This window comes from Neofelis nebulosa, chromosome 10, assembly GCF_028018385.1.
Source record: "Neofelis nebulosa isolate mNeoNeb1 chromosome 10, mNeoNeb1.pri, whole genome shotgun sequence".
NCBI classification, from domain to species: Eukaryota; Metazoa; Chordata; class Mammalia; order Carnivora; family Felidae; genus Neofelis; species Neofelis nebulosa.
Window position 1 is genome coordinate 67,773,990 of NC_080791.1, and position 21,889 is coordinate 67,795,878.

Genomic DNA, 21,889 nt, shown 5'->3' on the forward strand with positions numbered 1-21,889 from the left:
ATCTAGAGCCCAAGAGAGGTAGTACCAGGAAAGAAAGCAGCACCGGTGGTCAGCAAGCCCTTCCCAGGTTCAAGCCTCTTCCTCTGCCCCAGGAGAGGTGTGATATAATTGCACCTACCATCATGTTCTGGGTCCTAGGGGCCTGCATCTACCACTCACTGTGGTGGGGACTTGGGTACATCTTTACATCTTTGAGCCAACATCTTTGAAGTGGGAATAAGGTGGCAATGGGGCTTTAAGATGAAACGACACCTGGAAGGTATCTAGGGAGACTAATACATAGCAATCACATATATATGATGTGTCTTTTATATAGAAATACATATATATAAATACAATGTGTATTAATCAAACTAATAACATAACCTCCTATAGTTAAGTAGTTTTTACTGCGAACTAGGTTTTAAGTTAGATATTCCAGGTAAAGAGAAATTAAGTATCCTGTTCCAGGTGACACAACTTCTAAGTGCAGAGTCAGGATTCACGCCCAAGTAGCCCCCACACGGCCCAGGACCGGCTAGTTACTGTCCTTTAGTAGGGCTGTATGGAAGAAATGAGATCGCAGGCTGGATTGAAAACCATGCATTCACTCCTCACTGAGGAGCAGATAGAGTGCAGTGAGTTCTTGAGCCCCGGGATGCAGGCAGGATACATTAGACACCGGGTCTCCATGGATGCTTCTAGGGCTGTAAGGATGAAGGGAGCCACTCCAGCCCTGGGGGTTCGGGGTCAGGGTGGGGTGGCTGGGATGACTGCAGATGGTCAGCCCTCCCTATCCCAGCCTCAAGCGTCCCACTTTTGCACACTCGGAGAGGCCACCCTCAGGTGTGATCTAGCACCTGCAGGCATGTTCTATGCACGGGGCCAGAAGCTGTCATGCACAGGCCATCAGAGTGTCACCAGTCATTCTGCCAGAAGTACCACTTACTCTGCCTCCTGTGGAAATGATGGCCCTGGAATATGAGATGCCACAGCTCAGGGGCCAATAAACCTCTGATGAGGCCCTGCATCATGCAGACCTGGAGGCGTCCGCCTAAGTTGCAAGGCTGGTTGAGGCTCCCCTCAAACTGGAACCCGGTTAGGGCACGGTGCCAACGTTTGTCAGCTGGTACCTGGGCAGCAAAGCCATACACTGGGAGGTGCGCGGGGCGCACTTTGATCCTAGCAGAGCCAGGGGGTAAACTCAAGAAAGCTTTTCAAAACCTCACAGCCATTCAGTGCCAGCCATTCTGATGTACTGATAAATAAAAATCCTAGAGAAGTGGAGAAACCTTCCAAAGGTCACAGAGAAGCGGCTGGTGATTTAAATTCTTGCCGCGCAAATTAAGACTCTTCAGTTGTCTCTGAGGTGTTACTTGGGAGATCTGGGGGATGTGTGCACAGTCCATGAGAGGCCTCTAACGTCCCCCAGGAGCGCCGGCCAGGGCCGGAGTCCTGGCTCCGTTACAGCCCCACATGGGAGTGGCACGTGTGTATGCACGTACAGCCAAGTTAAAACTTTAAAAAAATGAAGAAATTCCAAAAAAATCTAAAAACGCAAAGGCACCAAAGTCCATCTAGAATGCCACACTTTTCTTTTATGAAACCTACTACCCGATCTAACGTGAAAGCTGTCTCTGGGTAAAAATAGAATACTTCTTTAAACTCTAATCTTTATATTTCTGAGTCAAAAAGCACTTCCTGAAGCACAACGTGGCGGTGTAAGTATTTCCAAAGCTTTAGAGGGAGTTAAAGATCCTTTCATCTTTTGTCTACAGCCAGGAATTCACATTCCGGTAGGAAACGCACTGTTTTCCCTGGGCCTTTTGTAGCCTAGAAGATGGAGGCAGCAAAGAACAGGAGAAGCCCCCAGACCCTGTCCTGTGCTATCGGTCCTTTGATGGGCTGATGAGAAGGTGATCAGGGGCGGCAGGCTGCATCGTATGAACTGTGACGATCCCAGTGCCTGGCTTCCTGTCCGCACTGGGACCCCTCCAGATGTGGGGCCTGGGCAAAGTGCCTTTGCCACTCCCAATTCGTGGCATAAAGTGTAATGCTCCGTGCATGTTTCTTGAATGAGCGAATGAATGAGTGAAGGAGTGATTGATTGAATAAATACGGAGTCTGTGGGGAGACCCTATTGTTGTATTTTTCCCAGCAGAAGAAATTTTCCAGGCTGTTACACTAATTAGGGCTAATATTCTCAGTTATTTTGAGGATAGCTTGAAATTTGCTGCTAATTTAAATAAAATGGTTACGTTTACTCATTAACCAATTAGCATGCTTCCCAGCAGCTTCACCTCACTAACTTGATTAGTTACACTATGCTTTCTCCTACCCAGAGCTGAGAACATCACAACTATATGAGAGTAAACACAGATGTGAACCCAGTCCCTCTTTCCAGCTCACCGTGTCCCCACTAGAAGTTGGTCTATGTTACCGTTCCTATCACTAGACCAAATTGGTTTTTCAAGGAAAACAAAACTTTCCAAACTTTGGGGACTTCCTGAAACACAACCTGTCTCCTATGTTTGAAGAACGAATGATCGAAGCTAGAGAAGAAACTGGAAGCCAAAATACAAGCCCCCTTCCTAGCCCTGTGTTTGTCAGTGACCTGCAGTACATACGGGCTCAGGCTAGCCTGCTCATATCATTTTCCTGTTTTCTTATTTGTCAGAGGTGGAAGTGATTTAGCAAATATTTAATTTTCTGTGGCAGAGACCGGCTTCCTGGGCACGCAGAAAACCCTAGCTTCCCACACCCTCGGTAGTTAGCTGGCAGGGCTGTGTGACTGGCTCTGGTGAATCAGACGTGAGAGGAAGTAAGGTGAGGCACTTTTCATTTGAGGCATGAAAATCAAGAGTTCCAGGCACACTCTTCCCCTTTGAGGGGGGGTTGTGGGTGGAACTGTGTACCTCAAAAGTTCATATGTTGAAGTCCTAATCCCCCACCCCCCAGTATCGCAGAATGGGACCTTCTTTGGAAATAGTCATTGCAGATGTAACTAAGTCAGGATGAGGTCACACGGGAGTAGGGTGGCCCCTAATCCAGTATGGCTGGCATCCTTACGACAAGGGACAGAGACCTGGGAGAACACCACACGGAGGTGGTATGCTACCACAAATACAGTTCTTGGTAGCCAAGAACTACCAGAAGCTAGGAGAGAGGCCCGAAACAGATCCTTTCCTGGTGCCTTCAGAGGGAGCACAGCTCTGCCAACACCTTGGTCTTGGACTTCTAGCTTCCAGAACTGTGAGACGATATACTTCTGTTGTTTAAGCCACCCAGGCCGTGGTCCACTGTGATGACTGCCTTAGGAAATAATCTACGGGAAAGGCCACGTGGTCAGACAGCTCATCCACAAGGGATGTCACTAATGGCCTGAACAGGCACTCTGCCTTTAGCCAGCTTTGTGAACAGAGTAAGAGAAATGTCTAAAACCTGGAAATAAGGCAAAATGGGAGAGGAAATGGTCTGTCCTTTCAATATCCTACTGGGGCATGAACAAGCCCACCCAAGGGTATGCAATTTTCCAGGAGAATGTACCTGTGTTTGACTTTGTTATTTACCTTTTGACTGGTAGCCAAACACTAGGAAGTTAAATGGTAACTTCCAGATTTGTCTAGTAAAGATCACACTAAAGGCTACGATTTTATTTCCCTATAGGACATTGACTGCTTTTGTATCTAATCTAGCAACCTTATTCTAACTTTCTTTTTTAGAAAATGCCTAGAGATCCTGAGCTCCTCAAATGTTCTCCAGAATTGCTTAACCTTCTTACTGGCTCCCTGATTAAGGGATTAAATAAGTTTTTGTCACATGTTCATTTTGATTTTAAGAATCATGTTTTACTTTGAGTTGACAAAATAAACTTGTTTGATTAATGGCAATGAGGTTTGAGGATTGTTTATTACCTGACTGATACAGATTCTTTCTGGTTTTAAAACCCCAAATGGAATAAGTTAGAAATCTGAAAGAAGGAAATGAGAAAGGGAAATGACTCTCCGGGTCAGCGGGATAAACTGGATCATCTTGCTGTCCTGCCTTCTTGACCTTTTTCTTCCTTCACCATTCTTGGCCGTGCTTGGCTGAAATCCAAGCCACACGGCTCAACTCTGGCCACATGTGTAATTCTTAGAAGAGTTCAAGCCCTGGCTGTGGTGAAGACTTGAGGATTAAAAAATATAGAACAGTCTGTCTCCAGCCCTAGAATGGGGACTTAATGAGGGCAGTGACTTCCATCTGGCTCATGACTGTTTCCCAGGGCCAAGAACATGACCTGGTACATGTTGGACTCTCACTGATTTCAGAAGAAAAAAAATGTAATGAATTAAAAGGTCATACAATTCTAGGGTGGGAGTGCCCTTAGGGATTTCTTAGCTTAAGCACCTACATGATATAGGAACCTTTCATAATGCCTCTGGAGTCCGCCAGAGTTGACTTGGACACTTCTGATGATGGAGAGGTCACAGTATCATCAGAGCCAATGACTGGGAAGAGTTTCTGTATACTCAGCCAAAAATATGTGCCTTTTATAATTTTGGACATTTTCATGTCTCTCTTAGATCTGTTCCTCTCCAGGCTAAACAATTCCTGTTCTCAAGGACAGTCTTGAGTTTCTTTACCAATCTTGTAATGAGCCAATATCTAGTAAGCAATGACTGTGTACCAGGTTTGTTGTCTCAGTGCTTTATGTGCATTGGTTGATTTAATTCTTATAATAACCCTGAAGGTAGGTACTGCTAGAATATCTATTCTATAGGTGAGAAAATTGAGGCACAAGGAAACTTTGACACCTATTCAAGGAACCCAATTGGTAAGTGGTCTGACTGGGATTCGAACCCAGACGGTCTGGTTCTTGACCACTATATATTGCCTCATCGTTTGCTTTTCAGCATTTTCAAGCTTCCTATCAAGGAAGGAACTCCTAGCAGAGTCTAGAAAGACTGTAACTTTGGGCTGATCTCTACTCCCCAGACAACAATGTGAGGTGCCACGTCCCTCCCCTGGAGTTGTGCAGTGTACCACCTGCACAGTTGTATGTGGCAGTCTCATCTGTGCATAAGTGAACTTCCCTGGTCTCTCTGTGGCCTCTGTGGCCATGGTAACAAGAGATTTTTCCAAGAGCTGTCAGTGTGGGGGTGGGGGGGGGAATGTTCCTGGAAATACATATCAAGGGTCTGATTTGGACCAAGTCTAAGAGATTCAGTCTCTATATTTGTCCAAAGTCCCCTCATGAGGTGTACCCTGACCACATACTAAGGTGATAGCCCTAAGCCTCTCCTTTGCTCCTCCCCATCCAACCCACCCCACCCCACCCCACCCCCCAGGAGCCAGTGAAGTTTTTAAGGGCTAGTGGATACCTTTGGGAAGGCTTGCCAGTCAGAAGCCCTGCCTTATCACCCACTGCTTATCCTGTGTGCCTGCTTCTATGTCTGGTGGATGGAGGAACTCTACCAAGGACACATAGCCCATCTCCAGGATGACCCCATCCTCTTGGGCCACAGGGCAGGCCAGACTCAACAAACTCTTGCCATGGCAGGTTACCTACCACCCTGTTCTGGGAAATGTGTTTGATCTGAGGTTAGTCTCGAGCCTCCTTATCTCTGGGCACTAACAACTGTGCACCTCCTCTGTGGGCCTGGTGGGAGAAGGCAACTGGGACCCTGTACAGCCTAGTACAGGAATGGGGAGGGGGACCCAACTCTTTAAGACTTGTTGCATATCTCCATGAAGGAGTTGATTCATAAAGCACCGAGGGAAGGCAGCTCCCAGCCTTCCTGGCAAGCCCAGCACAAACTCACAGCTTCTCAGGCCAACTAAATTTCAGAACGAAGGAATTGAAGGTAAGTAGGTAGAGCTGGGCCTACAGCTGGCCAGCACAGCTTCCTCATTTGCAGAAGACAGGCCCAGATGAGACGAATCAGTGGTGCTAGGGATCAGAATCGCCATTACCTTTGGGTGTAGAGTATTGACCAAGAGGAGGAATGAGGAAAGCCCAGTGGGATGACAGGCTCAATCTGGATGCTGCCTACGTGGTTGCCTGAAAATATGGAAATTCACTGAACACTTCAGATATATGTACTTTAGTGTACAACCATATCTCAATAAAAGGATAAAACAAAGGCTCAGAGAGGGTTAAGGTGACATTACAAATGTGTGGCAAGACCAAGCCTAGAACTCAGGATTCCTGAAGCCCCCCTTTCCATTATTCCACTGTATTTTTGCTGCCACAGAAACTCAGTGATGCTCCATTAGTCTAGGGGTAGGCTTTGACCAGGGCAGGAATCCATAGCACATGGCCCATGAGGTCAAGGAAAGTCAGTCCAGTGTGGGCTGGAGTTAGAATCTTGAAGGTATTTATACTGAGCAAGGCTTAATAAGCAAAATAGTAATAGTATAGCACTATCATGACATTAACATCTAATATTTATTGAGTGCTTACTATATACCATGCACTACTTAAAATATTTTTTAATATTTATTATCTTAGAAAGTGAGAGAGAGAGCAAGCAGGGAAGGGGCAGAGAGAGAGGGAGACACAGAATCTGAAGCAGGCTCCAGGTGCTCAATGAGGTGCTCGAACTCACAGACCGTGAGATCATGACCTGAACTGTAGTCGGCCACCCAACCGACTGAGCCATCCAGGCGCCCCTACCAGGCGCTATTTTAAATACTTTACATGTATTAAATCTTTACAACAACCTTGATGGTACATACCACTATGAATCCATATTTTACAAAAATACAATAGGCCCACCTTTAAAAACTTGCCCATTTAAAAATGTGACAACTAGAGAGCACTGAAGTTGATTTTTGATTCCAGATGACCTGATTCCATAATCCATGCTCTTAGCCACAACACAGACTGCCCTATATTGAACCAGCAGCAGCTAGTAGACTGGCAGCCTTTGCCCAAACCGACATCTGCTATCCCACAGAGAAAACACTCAACATTTGTCCAATGATCCAGATAAGCAACAATCCTGCAGATTTCCACCTAGACTTGTTAAAAGCAAGTTCCTTCATTGTCTCCTGGACTGCATGTATTAAAAAGCAGACAAGGAATTGACAAAAAGACTACTTGTCTACTTGTGACCTGGCCACGTTGGCCCATACTCAAGAATAACCTGGGGAATTTCTGAGCTGAAAACTCCAGTGTCCAACTGCATTAATGATCAGAGAAATGCAAATTAAAACCATGGTGTGATACTATACACCTGCCACAATGTCTATAATTTAAAAAGACAGGTAATACCAAGTGTTGGCAAGGATGTGGAACAACTAGATAACATGTGGTTGGCACGAGTGAAAATTGAACTACTTAATTTGGAAATCTGTTTGACAGTATATTGGGTTGGCTTGGGTTGCCACCACAAAGTATCACAGGCTGGGTGGCTTAAATAACAGAAAGTCATTTTCCCACAGTTTTGAAGGCTGGGAAGTCCCAGATCTAAGTGCTGGTGCCTACAGGTTCCAGGGAGAGCTCCCTTGCTAGCTTGCTAACCACCTTCTTGCTGTGTTGTCACATGGCAGAGACAGAAAGATGAAGAGAGAGAGAGAGAGAGAGAGAAACTTTGTAGTGTCTCTTTTTACAAGGACACTAATTCTATAAGATCAGGGATCTACCTTTATAACCTTATTTAACCTTAATTGCTTCCTTGCTCCAAATACAGTCAGGGTTAGTGCTTCAACATATGAATTTGGGGGTGACACAATTCAGTCCATAGCATTCTTCCCCTGCCCCCCCCGCCAAGTTCATTTCCTTCTCCCAAGCACAATGCATTTGTTTCATCCCAACAGCCCCTGAAATCTTAAGTCATTCCAGCATCAACTCTAGAGTCCAAATGTCATCAAAGTATCATCAAAATCAGATGGGCATGAGGCTCAAAGTGTGATTTATTCCAAGGCAAAACTTCTCTCCAGCTGAGAAACTGTGATATCAGAGAAGTTATGTGCTTCTAAAATACGGTGGCTGGGCAAACACCAGTTAGACAAGTGTGTTCCAGAAGGGGGAAATTGGAAAGAAGAGGTGATGGATCCCAAATGAGTCCAAAACCCAGCAAGGCTAATTCCATTTAATCTCAAGGCTTGAGAACAATCCCCTTTGTCTTGATGCTCTTCCCTCTAGGCCCACTGGGGTGGCATCACTCTATGGCTCTGTGGAGTTGCCTGACCCTTTGGCCCTCTGGGGTGGCTCTGCCCAAGCCACTCATTGCTTTAACCCTACCCCTGAGGTCCTGGGAGGGATCATCCTGGACCACTGAAACCAGAGAGGTAGGCCTGCCCTTTGAGGTGACAGCCTTGCCCCTGGGTTTGTTGGTGGGTCTGGCCTTCAGCATCTTTCTTCTCTTGAGGAATAGTGCATGTTCACAGCTGAACAGCTCTATGCTCCTGCCTTGTGAAATCTAAGAAACCCATCAGCCTGCCTTCATTCTGTCCTCTCTTCAGTGGAGGCTTCCAGTGTCTCTGCTGGTATAAGCTCATCTCTATTTATGGCTTCTGCTGCTGTGACGGCCGATTGAGTCCACGAGTCCTACCATGATCTCTTAATCAAACAGTTGTTCAGTCACACTCAGAGTTCTCTTCAGAACATGCCATATGGACAAGATGAGAATTTTCCAAATCTTTGAGGTTAAATGGGTCATAAGGGTCAAGCCCTGATCTAATGGGATTAGTGTCCCTTCAAGAAGAGACACCAGAGCTCTCTCATTCTTTCTCTTCCTGCTGTGTGAGGACACAGAGAAGGTAACCATCAGCAAGTCAGAAAGAGCCCTCACCAGAAACCACATCAGCCAGCACTTTGATCTTGAACTTCCCAGCCACCAGAACTGTGAGAAAATAAATTCCCGTGACATTTTGTTACAGCAGTCCCAGCTGACAAATGCAGGCATTATCTGCTAAAAGTAAACACACATCAACCCTATGATTCAGTGATTTGACTCAGGTATAAATCCAAAAGAAATGAGTCCAAATGTGCACCAAAAGACATGAACAAGGATGTTCATAGCAGCAGTATTCATGATACTCTCAAACTGGCAATTTCCCAGGTGTCCATCAGCCATAAATATATAGGCAATACTGTATATTCATAAAATGGAAAATTACACAGTAATGAAAATTACAGCTACATCTAGCAGCATGGAGGAACTTTACAAATATGATGAGGAAAGACAGAAGCCAACATGAGAAAGCATACACCCTAGGATCCTATTTATATAAAATTCAGAATCAGGTAATAATGCTCTTTTTTTTTTTTTTTTTAATCTAGGGACTGGTTATGTTGGTGCACTTGCTCTGAAAACTCACTAATCTGTACACTTACAATTGGCTACTTTCTGTACGTATGTTGCGCGTCAATAAAAAGTTTACATAAAAATAGTGACCTGTGAAAAATATCGCAGCATTGTAAGAATGAGGAATGAGCTGCTATACTGTGTGGTGTGGGGAGAGTGTGATCTGCTGACCTACAACTGACCAGTCAGTGATGTCACAGCAGCTTGGCCCCCATAAAGGACGAGCGGGTGGAGGTCACAGTGGACAGTTGCTGTAAGTCTCAGCACACACACATCGTGATAGCCTTCAGTTGTATGTTTAGGTGGGTAACCACTCTTTTAAACACTCAGTTATAATTGCACAAATATACATATCTTCTATACCATCTTTTAAAAAAAAAATCGTGCCCTTCTGGAGGTAAGATAAGTAAACTCTGAAAGTGTCAGAACAGGTCAGTCTGTGGCATCCATGGAAAAATGGCTGTCCGTTGTACTCTATTGAATAAGCCATTTCTCTTGCCTGTGTTTCAGCACCCTCTTTGGATATCTGGAGCCTAGGCTATGACTGGCTAATTTTTCCTAGGATAAATTATTTCCCTGGTAGCTTCCCCTCATTCTCCATGAGGAGAAAGTCCTAAGAGCTAGAAAAGTTCTCCTGGCTATAGATCTTGGCTCCAGCTGTGATCTACTAAAGGGCAGAGCCCAGACACCATAAAATGGCACTGTGAAGGGATTCTGAGATGTCAGGGAGCTTGGGGGGACCTTGGGTTCCCGCCTGCTAGGGAAGGGCATGGCTGCCAAAGCAAGGACTGAGATTTACCCATAGTTTCCCCAATAAGGCAGGCGTTCCTCTTTAGAAATTTATCCCTTTCCTTGCTCCCCACCCCAGAGGATCCAGGCATCCCAGCATCTGCTCCCCCCACCTCCTTCCAGGCAAGGCAGGCATGACTCTCCTCTTCTACTCATGAGCATACTCTTATTGAAGAGCCCTGGAGGCCTCTGGGCCTACAGTAGCCAAAACATGACTTTAGCTATCCTTCTCCACACTGGACATACATGTGTACACCCCCAACAAGAGCCTCTCTCCGGGAACTCACCTGTGGTGTCATCCCATGGCAGATGTACACGATGGGAACGTTCTCTGTGTCTGGACCCTGATCAAGACACAAATCGGTCTTCAGAGAGTTCTGCAGCTGGACACCAGAGGAAAGGTAGCCACACCAAGGAGAAAGGAACAGAGAAACATATGCATTAAGTCAGGAGAAGCCAGCATTCCACTGAGACAAGTCCCATGTCCATAATTGCCCCACGGCCCCTTGAATACTCTGGAGAGCAATAACCACCAGCTTTTGCCTTGCATGAAGGTGCTGAGGGAAAACCAGCCTCCTGTGAAGGAGAAGCATTTTTGTGTTGTTAAACTGTGACAGTCCAGGTAGAAATAAGATATTCGCACATGCACAAGATGGTGCCAGGTTCCTTACCCTGTCTATTCCCATAGGGGTGGCACCACGGCTTTCAATAGTCCTTGGTTAGAAGTCTTTGCTCTGGAAGGTTGGGCAAAGTGGGCAATATGTTAGCTGCCTTCAGGCCTGAGATGTCCTCTGGGTCCTTTCTGCCTCCTGCAGATCCAACAGGGGCTGGCTTGGCCCCTGTGGTGCCCAGATGATGAATCTCCAGAGTGGAGGTCAGACAGGTGGATAAGGGGTCCAGGATGGGAGTAGGGGAAGAGAGAGGTATCTCTTATCCTCACCTACAGGCACATAGCAATCAATAGAACCAGTGCCTGGGTACCATGGACCAGTGTCTTACCATGTCTGGTAAGAAAGCCAATATTCAATGTTCCTTTCTGGCATATGTCTACTTCCAGTCCCTGGAGAGGACAGGTTATGGTCCACATGGCCCTGCTCACCAGCTATAGCTGAGTAGACCATGGTGGGCACCAACATGCAGTTTAGAATGAGTTAATAATTCTATTTCTTTCTCTATTCTCCATCCTTCTCCTTCTGGAATGTAACCATCTCATCATCCTCTTACTCTGTCCTAGAACTCTAGATGAGAGAGTCAGTGTGGTCAATGGGTGGTGGCCACAAGAATTGTGAAGCCATTTAGATTGGGCATGGGGGATCTATCGGGGCATATGTAAGCTGAGAGATCCAATGTGGCCAAGGAAGAAATGAAGCATGAGACAGGATTAGAGAAGTTCTGCCCCTGCTATGGCTTTAGTGGCTTCTGGGCTCGGGTGCCCATGTCCAGCTGCACTTTACTTCCTGTGCCCATTAGAGTTTGTGGTATCGTTGGCCACCTCAACTTGAGCTAGCTGATACATAGCTCTTGTTAGCAACCGAAGCACTCTGCTTAGAACAGAAGAGGGATGTTGGAATTCAGGGAAGACCAGGGCAATGGACCACACAGGTGGGGCATCTAGCCAAGGAGGCCAGAGACTGATGGCGGCTGAGCTTTCATGGTCTTGACAACTTGTGGCAGGAAGGCAATGGACCCAATTAGGGGTGCAAAATGCAACAACCAGAGGCACGTGTGTGCTCTGTGAATCCCCTGTTCTTGACAGGGGACAAGGAACAGAGTCAAATTCTTTTCTCTTGAGCTTCCTCTCCTCTACCAGGCAAAGGCATCTCAATCCCAAACTTGCAGTTTGGAAGTTCTGGAGAAATATAAATGTGTGCCAGCTCCCTAGGCAGAGGCTCCAGAAACATCTATGTAGCAAATCCTCATTTATAAAAGAACTATTTGGCTTGCCTGTGTGAGGCAGCATACATAAGCACTCTCTGGACTTCTCCCACAGTCTACAGAGAGGTGGGTGTCACATCTAAAGCTGAGAACTGTAATCCATTAGTGAGACCCGCTAACAGCTGTCACAAAGCAAAAGCAAAAGGTCCATGGAGCCCTGATGTCAGACTTGGCTTTCTGCTAGGTTCTCAAAGCCATCCCCTGGGTGAGGAGGTAGGTGGTGGCTTTTGATAAAGTGCCCCCAGCTCTGTGTCATTCCTCCCCCATTAAGCAGGTGGTCTGTTGATGCTGTTGGGAGAGACAGGGTGGGATGGAATCCTGGCTCCAGCTGTGTGGTCTTGGACAAAGAACATTTACTCCTTCTTGTCTGTTTTCTCCTCTCTAAAATAGGGATAATAATAGTGCCTACCTCACAGGGTTGTTATGAGGGTTAAATGAGACACTACCTATGAGTACATAGCATGGAGCCTGGTAAATAGCAAATGTGCAATAATTGTTAGCTACTATTATTACGGCTATAACCTTCCTGAGAGCCATTCAGGGAAACTAGCTTTTATGGCTGCATTTATGTGCCAGCTACCATGTGAAGTGCTTTCCATGTGTTATCTCCCCTAATCCTCAGAGCAATGCAGCCAGGTAATATGATCTCTTTTAAGGGTGAGGAACAGTGGCATAGGAAGGTCTGCCTCACCTCGTCATCTGTGATGCCATTTCCATTGCATGGGCCCTTCCCCATGTCACCTCTACTTTTGCCTTCATTTTGTCAGACGAAGTCCTCTTCTTCCTTCTGCTCTCAGCTTCTCTGTTGCTCTGACCCACATCTGGGTGTAAGGTCATGGCCCTATGCTTCATCATCATCTCCATTTCTCTTACTGTAGCACTTGGTGTGCTGTGTTCTTACTGCTTCTTCACGTGCCTTTCTCCCCTGAGCAGGCTGGGGCTATGTCTTTCTCATGGTCTGTGACACGGGCCACTCCTGGCCCATAGCAGACAGTAAATCCATGTGGAATGAATGAATTAGTGAAGAAAATGAACAAATGGATGGCATTCCCAAATGAACAACACTGGCAGGTGGACAAGTGTAAAGTTCTTTCCCTCATGCAGCTGGCGACAATCCTGAGACTGAAAACTGCCCCCTCAGATGGTGTAACTATAACTTTTAAGGTTTTATAACCTGCCAAGATCACACAGAGTAAGTGGCAAAGCTAACGTTCGCAAGCTGGGTGTGTCTGTTTCCAGATGCTGTTCCATCTTCGCTGTCCACACTAGAGCTGGGATCAATCCAAAGACCCCGCCTCTTGGACGTGGAGCTCCACCCTCCGGGGGAAACCCATTCCCACACTATGGGGCCCAGAGGCCCTTCTGCCTGTGGCAGTCATTAATGGGACCTGTGAGTGGATTAATGGGCTGTGTTATAGACTTGACCCAGGCCCCACTGAGAGTTCCAGGAGGTTATTTGACCTGAGCAATGTAGTTTGGCGTAAGTTAGCACGGAAAAAGTAAGAAGAAGCTTTACCCCCAAGGAGACATCTGGTCTCTGCATTTCAGAATAAAAATAATCACCAGGAAGAATGATTCAGCCTCAGCAAATCCTCTTGTGGCTGCATCCTGCTTTGCCCATCTTCACCCTGTTGCCCCCATTAAGAGTTAATTATGCTCCTTGACAAGCCAGCGTGTCTCTATTCTGTCAGAGCCCAGGCTGTGGAGGAGCCAGAAGGGAGGGGAGGCTGGCTGGGCTCCCTGAGCAGGGGCTGGCAGATGAACATGTGGGGGTGGGGGTCAGAGACTCTGCTAGCCCCAGGGATGGTTAGCACTGGTCAGTCCTTTGGGATGATGAGAGAATGGCTTTTCAGCACACCAGAGTAAAAGCAGCTCTAACTAAGGACTCAGATCCAGATCTCAACCCTGTACATGCCACTTACTATTTGATCAACGAAAGGTTTCTGGGTGTGGTGATGAGGGCTACATGGTAATTCTGCTGTACATTTCATTAAGATGAGACCCTTTTGCTTGGAAGACAAGAATGCTTTTGGTAAGGCCCAGTACTGCAATGGCCGTATACACAAACCTCCACTGTTGCTTTCCCACTGTAGTTAATACTGTTTGGCTGATGCTGTTCAGCTATAGCTGACAGCTTGGTGAGAACATGAATCTAGAAGCTGGCCCTAGCTCACAGGGGTTTGGGGCCAATAGTTTCTCCAGAGCCACGGTAGCATAACCCTCCTTTTTGGATTGGGTCCAACCATGGCCTAGCATCATATATGACTTGCTATGGGCAGAGTGCAGGGGGACCAGTAATAGCTATGTCCTCAATATGGCCCTAGGGAGATAGATGGGGTTGATAGGTACTTCATAGTCTGGTGTGTTTCCATGGGAACAAGAGGATGTGAAGCTTCAGGTGAGAAGTTTTCTGGCACCCAAATTACACCAGCCTGAGAAATGGAGACGCAAGGGGCCACTGAGTGATTTCCTCAGGACATGTCAACCATGCCATGGAAACTCTTGTGGGAGGATCTGACTCCCTCCTATAGGTTGGTCTGCTGGACAACAAAAGTCTGATTGGGGGACAGGATTCCTGGGATCCTGGCTCTGTGTCTTATAGCATCCTAGAATGTCAGAGTTGGGAGGCCCACTGAGAACATGGAGGCCCATCCTCAGCAAGCATTTTCCTCTCACCCCAACCCAAGTAGTTGCTATGCCCATTATATTCCTGCTGAGGCAGGCCTTCAACTCAGTTTTGACCACAGCTTATTGGAGGGGAGGTCACAGTTCTTCTTCTGAGTTTCATCCTAGAATATCAAAAAGGTCTGCAGGGATTCTCTCCAAAGAGAGGGAGCAGAGTGCTATCAGAAGCTGATGTTTTAGGGGGTGCCTGGGTGGCTCAGTAGGTTAAGCATCCGACTTCGGCTCAAGCCATGATCTCACTGTTCGTGAGTTCAAGCCCTGCTTTGGGCTCTGTGCTGACAGCTCAGGGCCTGGAGCCTGCGTTTGATTCTGTGTCTCCCCCTCTCTTGGCTCCTCCCCTGATCACACTCTTTCTCTGTCTCAAAATAAATAAAGATTAAAAAAAAATTAAGAAAAAAAGATGATGTTTTAGACTCAGTTCTGTGTTAATGACCTATGTAAACATGGGAAGGTCACTTTGCCTTTTTGTCACCCCCCACCCTGGAACAAGGTGGTGAGAAATCTATGTAGTTTGGGGGGCTTATAGCTGTCAGCAGAAAAGCTCTATGTGTTCAGGAATCAAAGACCAGATGAGCTATCAAAAAAATCAATCAGGTATCATTGAAAACACTTTAAGAGTTGAATCGTCCTGGGAACATTGGGATAATGGTAGAATTTACCATATTAAAAGTATTTTAACCTTAGAAAATACAAATCGTCAGGATATATATTTATATAGCTGAGACATTTTTCTATTCTAGGAGTACAGCATTATTTTGCCCCATTTAACATAGGGACAAACTGAGGCCCATAGATGTTAAGACACTTGACTGAGAAGCAGCTTGGTCAAGATTGGTTTGGATCCGAACCACATCTGTCTGCATCCAAACCCTGTACTCTGCCCTCCATAAGGGTAACTGCTCTGTGCCAAACAGGGGGTTGGCGCTTCCCCCCAAATACAGTGAACTTAAGAAGGTTATGTTCCAGAACTCCTTTCCTAGAGGCTGTGCGTGTGAGTGGAAAGCATAAGCCCCTTCGGTGGGGCAGGCATACAGGCTGGTCACTAGAACCTCAGGCACCCGTTGCTTGGGGAACAGTGGGTGATTGGTATGTTACCTCGCAATCTTAACCTAACTGCAGGGTTTTGTCTTATTAAGTAGCACATGCAGGTTTGAGGCTAGAGCTAAATTGCTTGAGGCTCCAGAGGAGAGACTAAGCACATCTCAAGGGAACAGAGAGGTTCTGTCTATGAAACCAAAAGCTGCCTTTTGCCCGCTGGTCTACCAGAGGTCCCGTGGAGTCAGGCTCTCCCCTGACTCTATACCTCTCTCTGGCCTTGCTCTCTGTGTCTGAGTGAACCCCAAGGGGCAGGTCCTTACCACTCCATAGGCAATGATGTCCGAGTACATCCTCATCTCCGGGTACACACTGACCAGGTACCATCGGAAGGTCTTGCACTGCAGCTGTTTTCTCAGGGCCTTCCTTGCGGTGATGTCCCCAATGTCGATTCCAGAGTCCTGCGTGGGTGTGCAAATGCAGAGATACAGCCACCACCAGGACATGGCTTCTCCCCAGACCTCCCAGCCAACGTTCCTGGAGACTGCCTAGTGAAGGGAGGACGTGGGACATTAACTCCTTCATTTCCCCATATGTCCTTAGCCCCATGACTGTCCCCATGTGGGCACTGAAACGTGAGGTCAGCACTGATGGGGACTGTCACCAAAAGCCTTTGAAAATAAATAGAACAAGGGGCGCCTGAGTGGCGCAGTCGGTTAAGTGTCTGACTTCAGCTCAGGTCATGATCTCACGGCTTGTGGGTTCGAGCCCCATGTCGGGCTCTGTGCTGACAGCTCAGAGCCTGGAGCCTGCTTCGGACTCTGTGTCTCCCTCTCTCTCTGCCCTTCCCCTGCTCATGCTCAGTCTCTCTCTCTCTCTGTCTCTCTCAAAAATAAATAAACGTTAAAAAAAAAATAAATGGAACAAAAAAACCTGTGGTCTAGGTGTAGGTGGAAGGAGCTGGAGCACACAGTTGGAGTACAGTTTTTTCTACCTCATGCTAGAAGATGAGAAGTTCTGAGCTGTGGGGGGAAAGAGGGAGGGAGGGAAAAAGTGGAAGGTGGAATAGTACTAATTCAAATACTATTCCTAATAACTGCGGCAGAAAAGCCTTCTGTAATGCTCGCAATGTGGTAGGTTCTGTCCTGCATGAAACCTGCACAGAAGTTTATATGCATGTATAGTGGCCCACTTAAACCTATAGGGTAGCACTGTTTTATAGATGAGTTGAGACAAAGAGAGGTTCAGTGACCTCTTGCCCAAAGTCCTACAGCTGATAAATGTGGGTGCAACTCTCAGCTCCCCATCAACCCAGGTCGGGAGTTTGCATTTTTAACCTATGCTATGCATCTAGAAGAGCCTGCCCCTCTGCCTCCTAAGACCAGGTCCTTGTGGGAGAAGCAGACCCTCTCTTAGCTTGGGGGTCTTAGTGTAGAGAGTAGTTGTGTCTCTCACTTCCCAGGTATATCAGAGTGGTGGCCTCTGAGCCATCAAGGTATAGCAGGCAAGAAATGGTAATGGAGACATGGATGTGTCCTTGATTTAGAGAGAGAGAGAGGCCCCCATATTCCTTGCGGTCTCAGAGCAAAGGGGAGAACACTGAGTCCCTGGGCCTGAACACCGGCCATGGAACAGGGCACAGAATCAGCTGAGAAAGAGTTGATGTCACAGCAGAAGATGGTGAGGAGTCTCTCTAGCTGGGGATCAGGTGGAGACTCCATGACATCTCAGAGGATGACACCACGGAGCCAGGGACCAGAGAGGGCACGTGGTATTTCGTAAGCCCAGAGTAGGGAGAGAGGAAGACCGGGAAATAACAGCTCTCTCCTACTGGCACTGGTACTTGTGTGCTGGCTATGTGAACCTCCTGCTTCTAGCAACAGCTCTGGGGATCAAGTTACTGGGGTTGGGAAGATCATGAAATGAACAGAGTTTGAGTTAATGTCTGAGAAAAATCACAAAGACGGCCGCTGCACGAATCTGCACGTGATCAGGACAAGTATTTGGTATTCGACCATGGAGGCCTGAGTAACAAGAGAGTGTAGATACAGAAGAAACACATTTATTTTTCCCACCAGAATTTAGGTAACATAAAAATGTGAACCTACTACAGCCTGAAGTTTAAGTTCTAGACTGCTAAGGGGCAATGTTTTCTGAGTACTTCTAGATGACCTCATCTATAATTTGCCTATTCCTCAGCTCCTGCCCAGAGAACTTTCTAGCAACTGCTACTTGGCCTTTCTCTGCTGGATCCAGGAAACATGTTAGACTAATCTCTGTGCCCCGGACCTACCGCTGAGCCTGGAATGTATTGATGAAAACTAGGTTGAAAAAATATTTATGAAGTATTATAGATAAAAGCTGGCAATAAATGTAACCTGCCACTCACCCCAGCCCCAGCCCCACCCCAAGGGATCTGTTAAGTATTAGTTCTTTAAACTTCTCTGCCCCTTATCCTGATATCACAAAGGTATTTGCTAGGACCCAGGCCTTCCCCTTCATGCTATCATCACCTTTATATGACAAATTAACACTGTGTCTCAGTATTTACGGGGAGCCACTGGAAGAATCTGTCTCTAGAAGGCCCCCGTGCTTTCCTAAAATTCCGGGTTCCCACAGGAAAACTTTCTTTTTACATTCAGGATCAAGGGAAAGTTGGTCTCTCTCCTTATCTAATCGAAGGTAGGAGAACTACCCATCAGAGGCTCATTTCTACTTCTAGAAGATTCAAGAATCAGAGCTTTGCTCTGCTTATATTTCTGGATATCATGCCCCTTTCCCCTTCCTATTTGTTAGTTGACTTCTGTCTTTCCATTTTAATGGTTCAGGACGTCTGTACAGTGTATTTACTGTAAAATGCATCAAACTGTTTTCAGATTGGGGGAAGAAATTGTGAAATAAGCAAACTTTCTCAGAGAAGGTCACCTTTACCCTTATTATTAGAAAACAATAAATGTATCACCCCCTTTGCCAAATACTTAGTGGATTGAATAGAGTCCCCTGTAAAATTTGTGTCTACCCAGAACCTCCAAATGTGATCTTATTTGGCAATAGGATCATTGCAGACAGAATTCATTAGAGATCTGCAGATGAAATCATTCTGGATTTAGGGTAAGCTCTAAATGCAATGGCCAGTATCTTCATAAGAGATAGGGGGGTGGCATTGAACACACAGAGTCATAGAGACAGAGGGAGAGACTGGAGTTGTGCATTTACGAGATGAGGAATATGCCAGGAACCACCAAAAGCTGGAGAAGACGAAGTATCCTCCCCTAGAGCTTTTGGAGGGAGCACAGCACTGTCGTCACCTTGATTTGGGGCTTCTGGCCTCCAGAATTGCGAGAGAGTAATTTCTGTTGTTTAAAGCCACTCAATTTGTGGTAATTTGTGATGGTGGCCCTTGGAAACAAATACACCCAGCCACACAAAAAGCTGGCCAGTATTCCCGCCCGTGTGTGCAGCCACATACACAACATCTTGTAGCCAAACCTAGAGAAGGGCCATCACTTGTGCACCATGGTGAGTCATCCCTGGCACTCAACCTGTCTTTGGGCAAGAGAAGGCAGTGGGGTGGGGGTGGGGGGGGGCGGTGGCTAGAGTTCCTGAACCTGGTGTAAGAGAATGTTGATGCTTTGCTGCAGGCTGACTTCCTGTGTGTTGATAAACAAACTGATTTTCAATCAAAGTAGAAAGGATGCCAGAGCTGGCAGCTCCTCTGGCCATCCCAAAGCTTGGGACTGAACGTGGAAAGGAAGCAGGTCACAGAGCTGGCGGACCTGGCTGGTGCACGGCAGGGGGAGGACTTGGCATAGAAGGTGACCGGGCAGGATAAATGCCCTGCAAGGGCATTTGAAAGCTGGGGTGGGAATGCAGAAGGCAGAGGCAAGACCACCCAGACCGAGAGGTAAGACTGATCTGGTGCTTTTTCTACTTGCCGAGCACCCATCAAAGCCTTTATGTACATGAACTTATTTAATTTTCAAGGCAGCCACTGGGCAGGGTTGTGGGGTCTGACTCTCTACCTGCAGCTGGGATGCTGGAGGCAAAAGGTTAAGTAAACAGGTAGCAGATGTGCTGTGGTTGAGCAGAAGGTCTTGATATAGCACCACAGCAAGGGCAGCCGGGAAAACTCTTGGGGAAGGCACACAGGGCATGTGGCATCCACACTTCCTCCCTCTTTCTTTTTCAGCTCATCTTAAAAAAAATTTTTAATGTTTATTTTTGACAGAAACCGAGCATGAGTGGGGGAGGGGCAGAGAGAGAGGGAGACACAGAATCCAAAGCAGGCTCCAGGCTCTGAGCTGTCGGCACAGAGCCCGATGTTGGGCTCGAACTCACAGACCGCGAGGTCATGACCTGAGCTGAAGTCAGACGCTCAACCGACTGAGCCACCCAGGTGCCCCTTCAGCTCATCTTTAGTACATGCCAGGTGCTGTCCTAAGCACTGTGCATCCAAAGAGGAAGAAGGCACAGACTGTGCTTGAAAGGAAGACCCAGACAAGTAAACAGACTCTGTACACAGTGTGAAGCACAGAAGCAAACAGGGTGCTGAGGGAGAGCAGAAGAGGAAGGAGCCCTTAGTCCATCTCACTGTGTGGGGCAGCCAAGATGGTGGGGAGGGAAAGGCGAGCAATCAGAGAAGGCTTCCTGGAGGAGGTGACACTCAAGGTGAATTAAAGACTAGCAGGATTAATCTAGTATTACTCAAATCTGGCAGTCCCAAACCGGCACCCAGAGAGCTCTGAACAGGTTCTGGGACCACTACATACCTACTCATCACAATCTCTGAGGATGAGACCCAGAATTAATCAGCTGGTCTGCAGATCTGCTTTTAAGAGCCACTGACCGAGGGAGAAAGGAATTACACACACTGCCAGCAGATCCATTTGTTAATAAGCATCGGCGAGGTTTTCCTGAGCTCTGATCATGTGCCCTGGCTTGCGCTAGGTATGGTGACACAAAAATGAAGAATACAATCTGTCCCCAGGAAGCCTGTGGTCTAATGCAGTGGCTCTCAGCCTGGATGGATATTAGAATCCCTGAAGAGCTTTCCAAAAAATGATCCCTGGTCCCCTTCCAAACCAATTAAGTCATAATCTCTGGGGCTGGAACACAAGGGATTTTAATGTTCAGCCAGATTTGAGAGCCCCTGGGGGAGGGAGGGAGAGAGAGAGAGAGAGAGACTTTTACACAATAGAACATTCTTTCACAGGATAGTGCTGCAATGACACAGACATACATGCAAAGGGGGCACTTTCTCTAGCTGAGGCTGACTTTCTAGAGGAGGGGTCACTGGAACTGAGTCTACTAGGATGGAGGGAAATCGGTAAGGGTGGATGCTGGGGGAGAGGCAGAGGGTAGGGAGTTCCAAGCAGAGAGGACAAAATGAGCAAACATACAGAAAGAAGAAATAGCATGGAATAGATGGGAAACTCTGGAGCTCTCACTGTCCTGCAGTCTACAGAAACTATAATACAGAGTGGGGACAGGGGGTTACAGGTGGGCAGAGGGGTTTATGCCTGATCTGGTGCACAGTGGAGAGTCCGTTCAAGATTTTAAGCAGGGCAATGATGTGGTCACTGAGTTTTAAAACAATTTTTTTAATGTTTTATTATTTTTGAGCGCAAGAGAGAGACAGAGTACAAGTAGGGGAGGGGTAGAGAGAGGGAGACACAGAATCCGAAGAAGGCTCCAGGCTCTGAGCTGTCAGCACAGAGCCCGACGCGAGGCTCCAACCCATTAACCGTGAGATAATGACCTGAACCGAAGTCAGACACCTAACTGACTGAGCGCCACCCAGGCGCCCCACTGTGTGTGTGTGTGTGTGTGTGTGTGTTTATTTTTATTTTTTAAAGATAACTTTGGGTAGTGTGGAGGATAGATTTGAGGGGGATAAGTCTCGAGCCAGGGAAACCAGGGGCTCTTGTGCAGGAAAAGACAAGGCCTGAACTCAGACGTGAGGTGGGTAGGAACGGACAGAAGAGTTCAGTGATGGATTGGGAATGGGGCTTAAGGGAAAGGAGGATCAGAGGAAGACGTGTTTCAAGCTCATAGATCTGGGAAGATGGTGGTATCCTCAACTGTAATGGGAGGGAGAACAGGAGCAGCTTTGGGGGGAAAGATGTTCTCCATTTTTGGCAGATCCAGTCTAAAGTGCCTGAGGGAGCACC

At 47.0% G+C, this 21,889-nt stretch overlaps 1 protein-coding gene across 3 annotated transcripts in view; it reads right to left on the minus strand.

Annotated features, from left to right (window-relative positions):
* Positions 1 to 21,889, minus strand: part of GALNT18 (polypeptide N-acetylgalactosaminyltransferase 18) — a 351,823-nt gene that overhangs the window by 36,881 nt on the left and 293,053 nt on the right. For 2 of the 3 annotated variants that reach the window (XM_058688252.1, XM_058688250.1), the window contains 2 exons: positions 16,043 to 16,180; positions 10,352 to 10,447 (listed from right to left, as the gene is read on the minus strand). In XM_058688252.1, the coding sequence (XP_058544235.1) occupies positions 10,352 to 10,447; positions 16,043 to 16,180 (234 nt within the window). Of the gene's footprint in view, positions 1 to 5,995; positions 6,023 to 10,351; positions 10,448 to 16,042; positions 16,181 to 21,889 lie in introns of those variants that run through there. The other variant, XM_058688253.1, reaches the window with a different exon arrangement.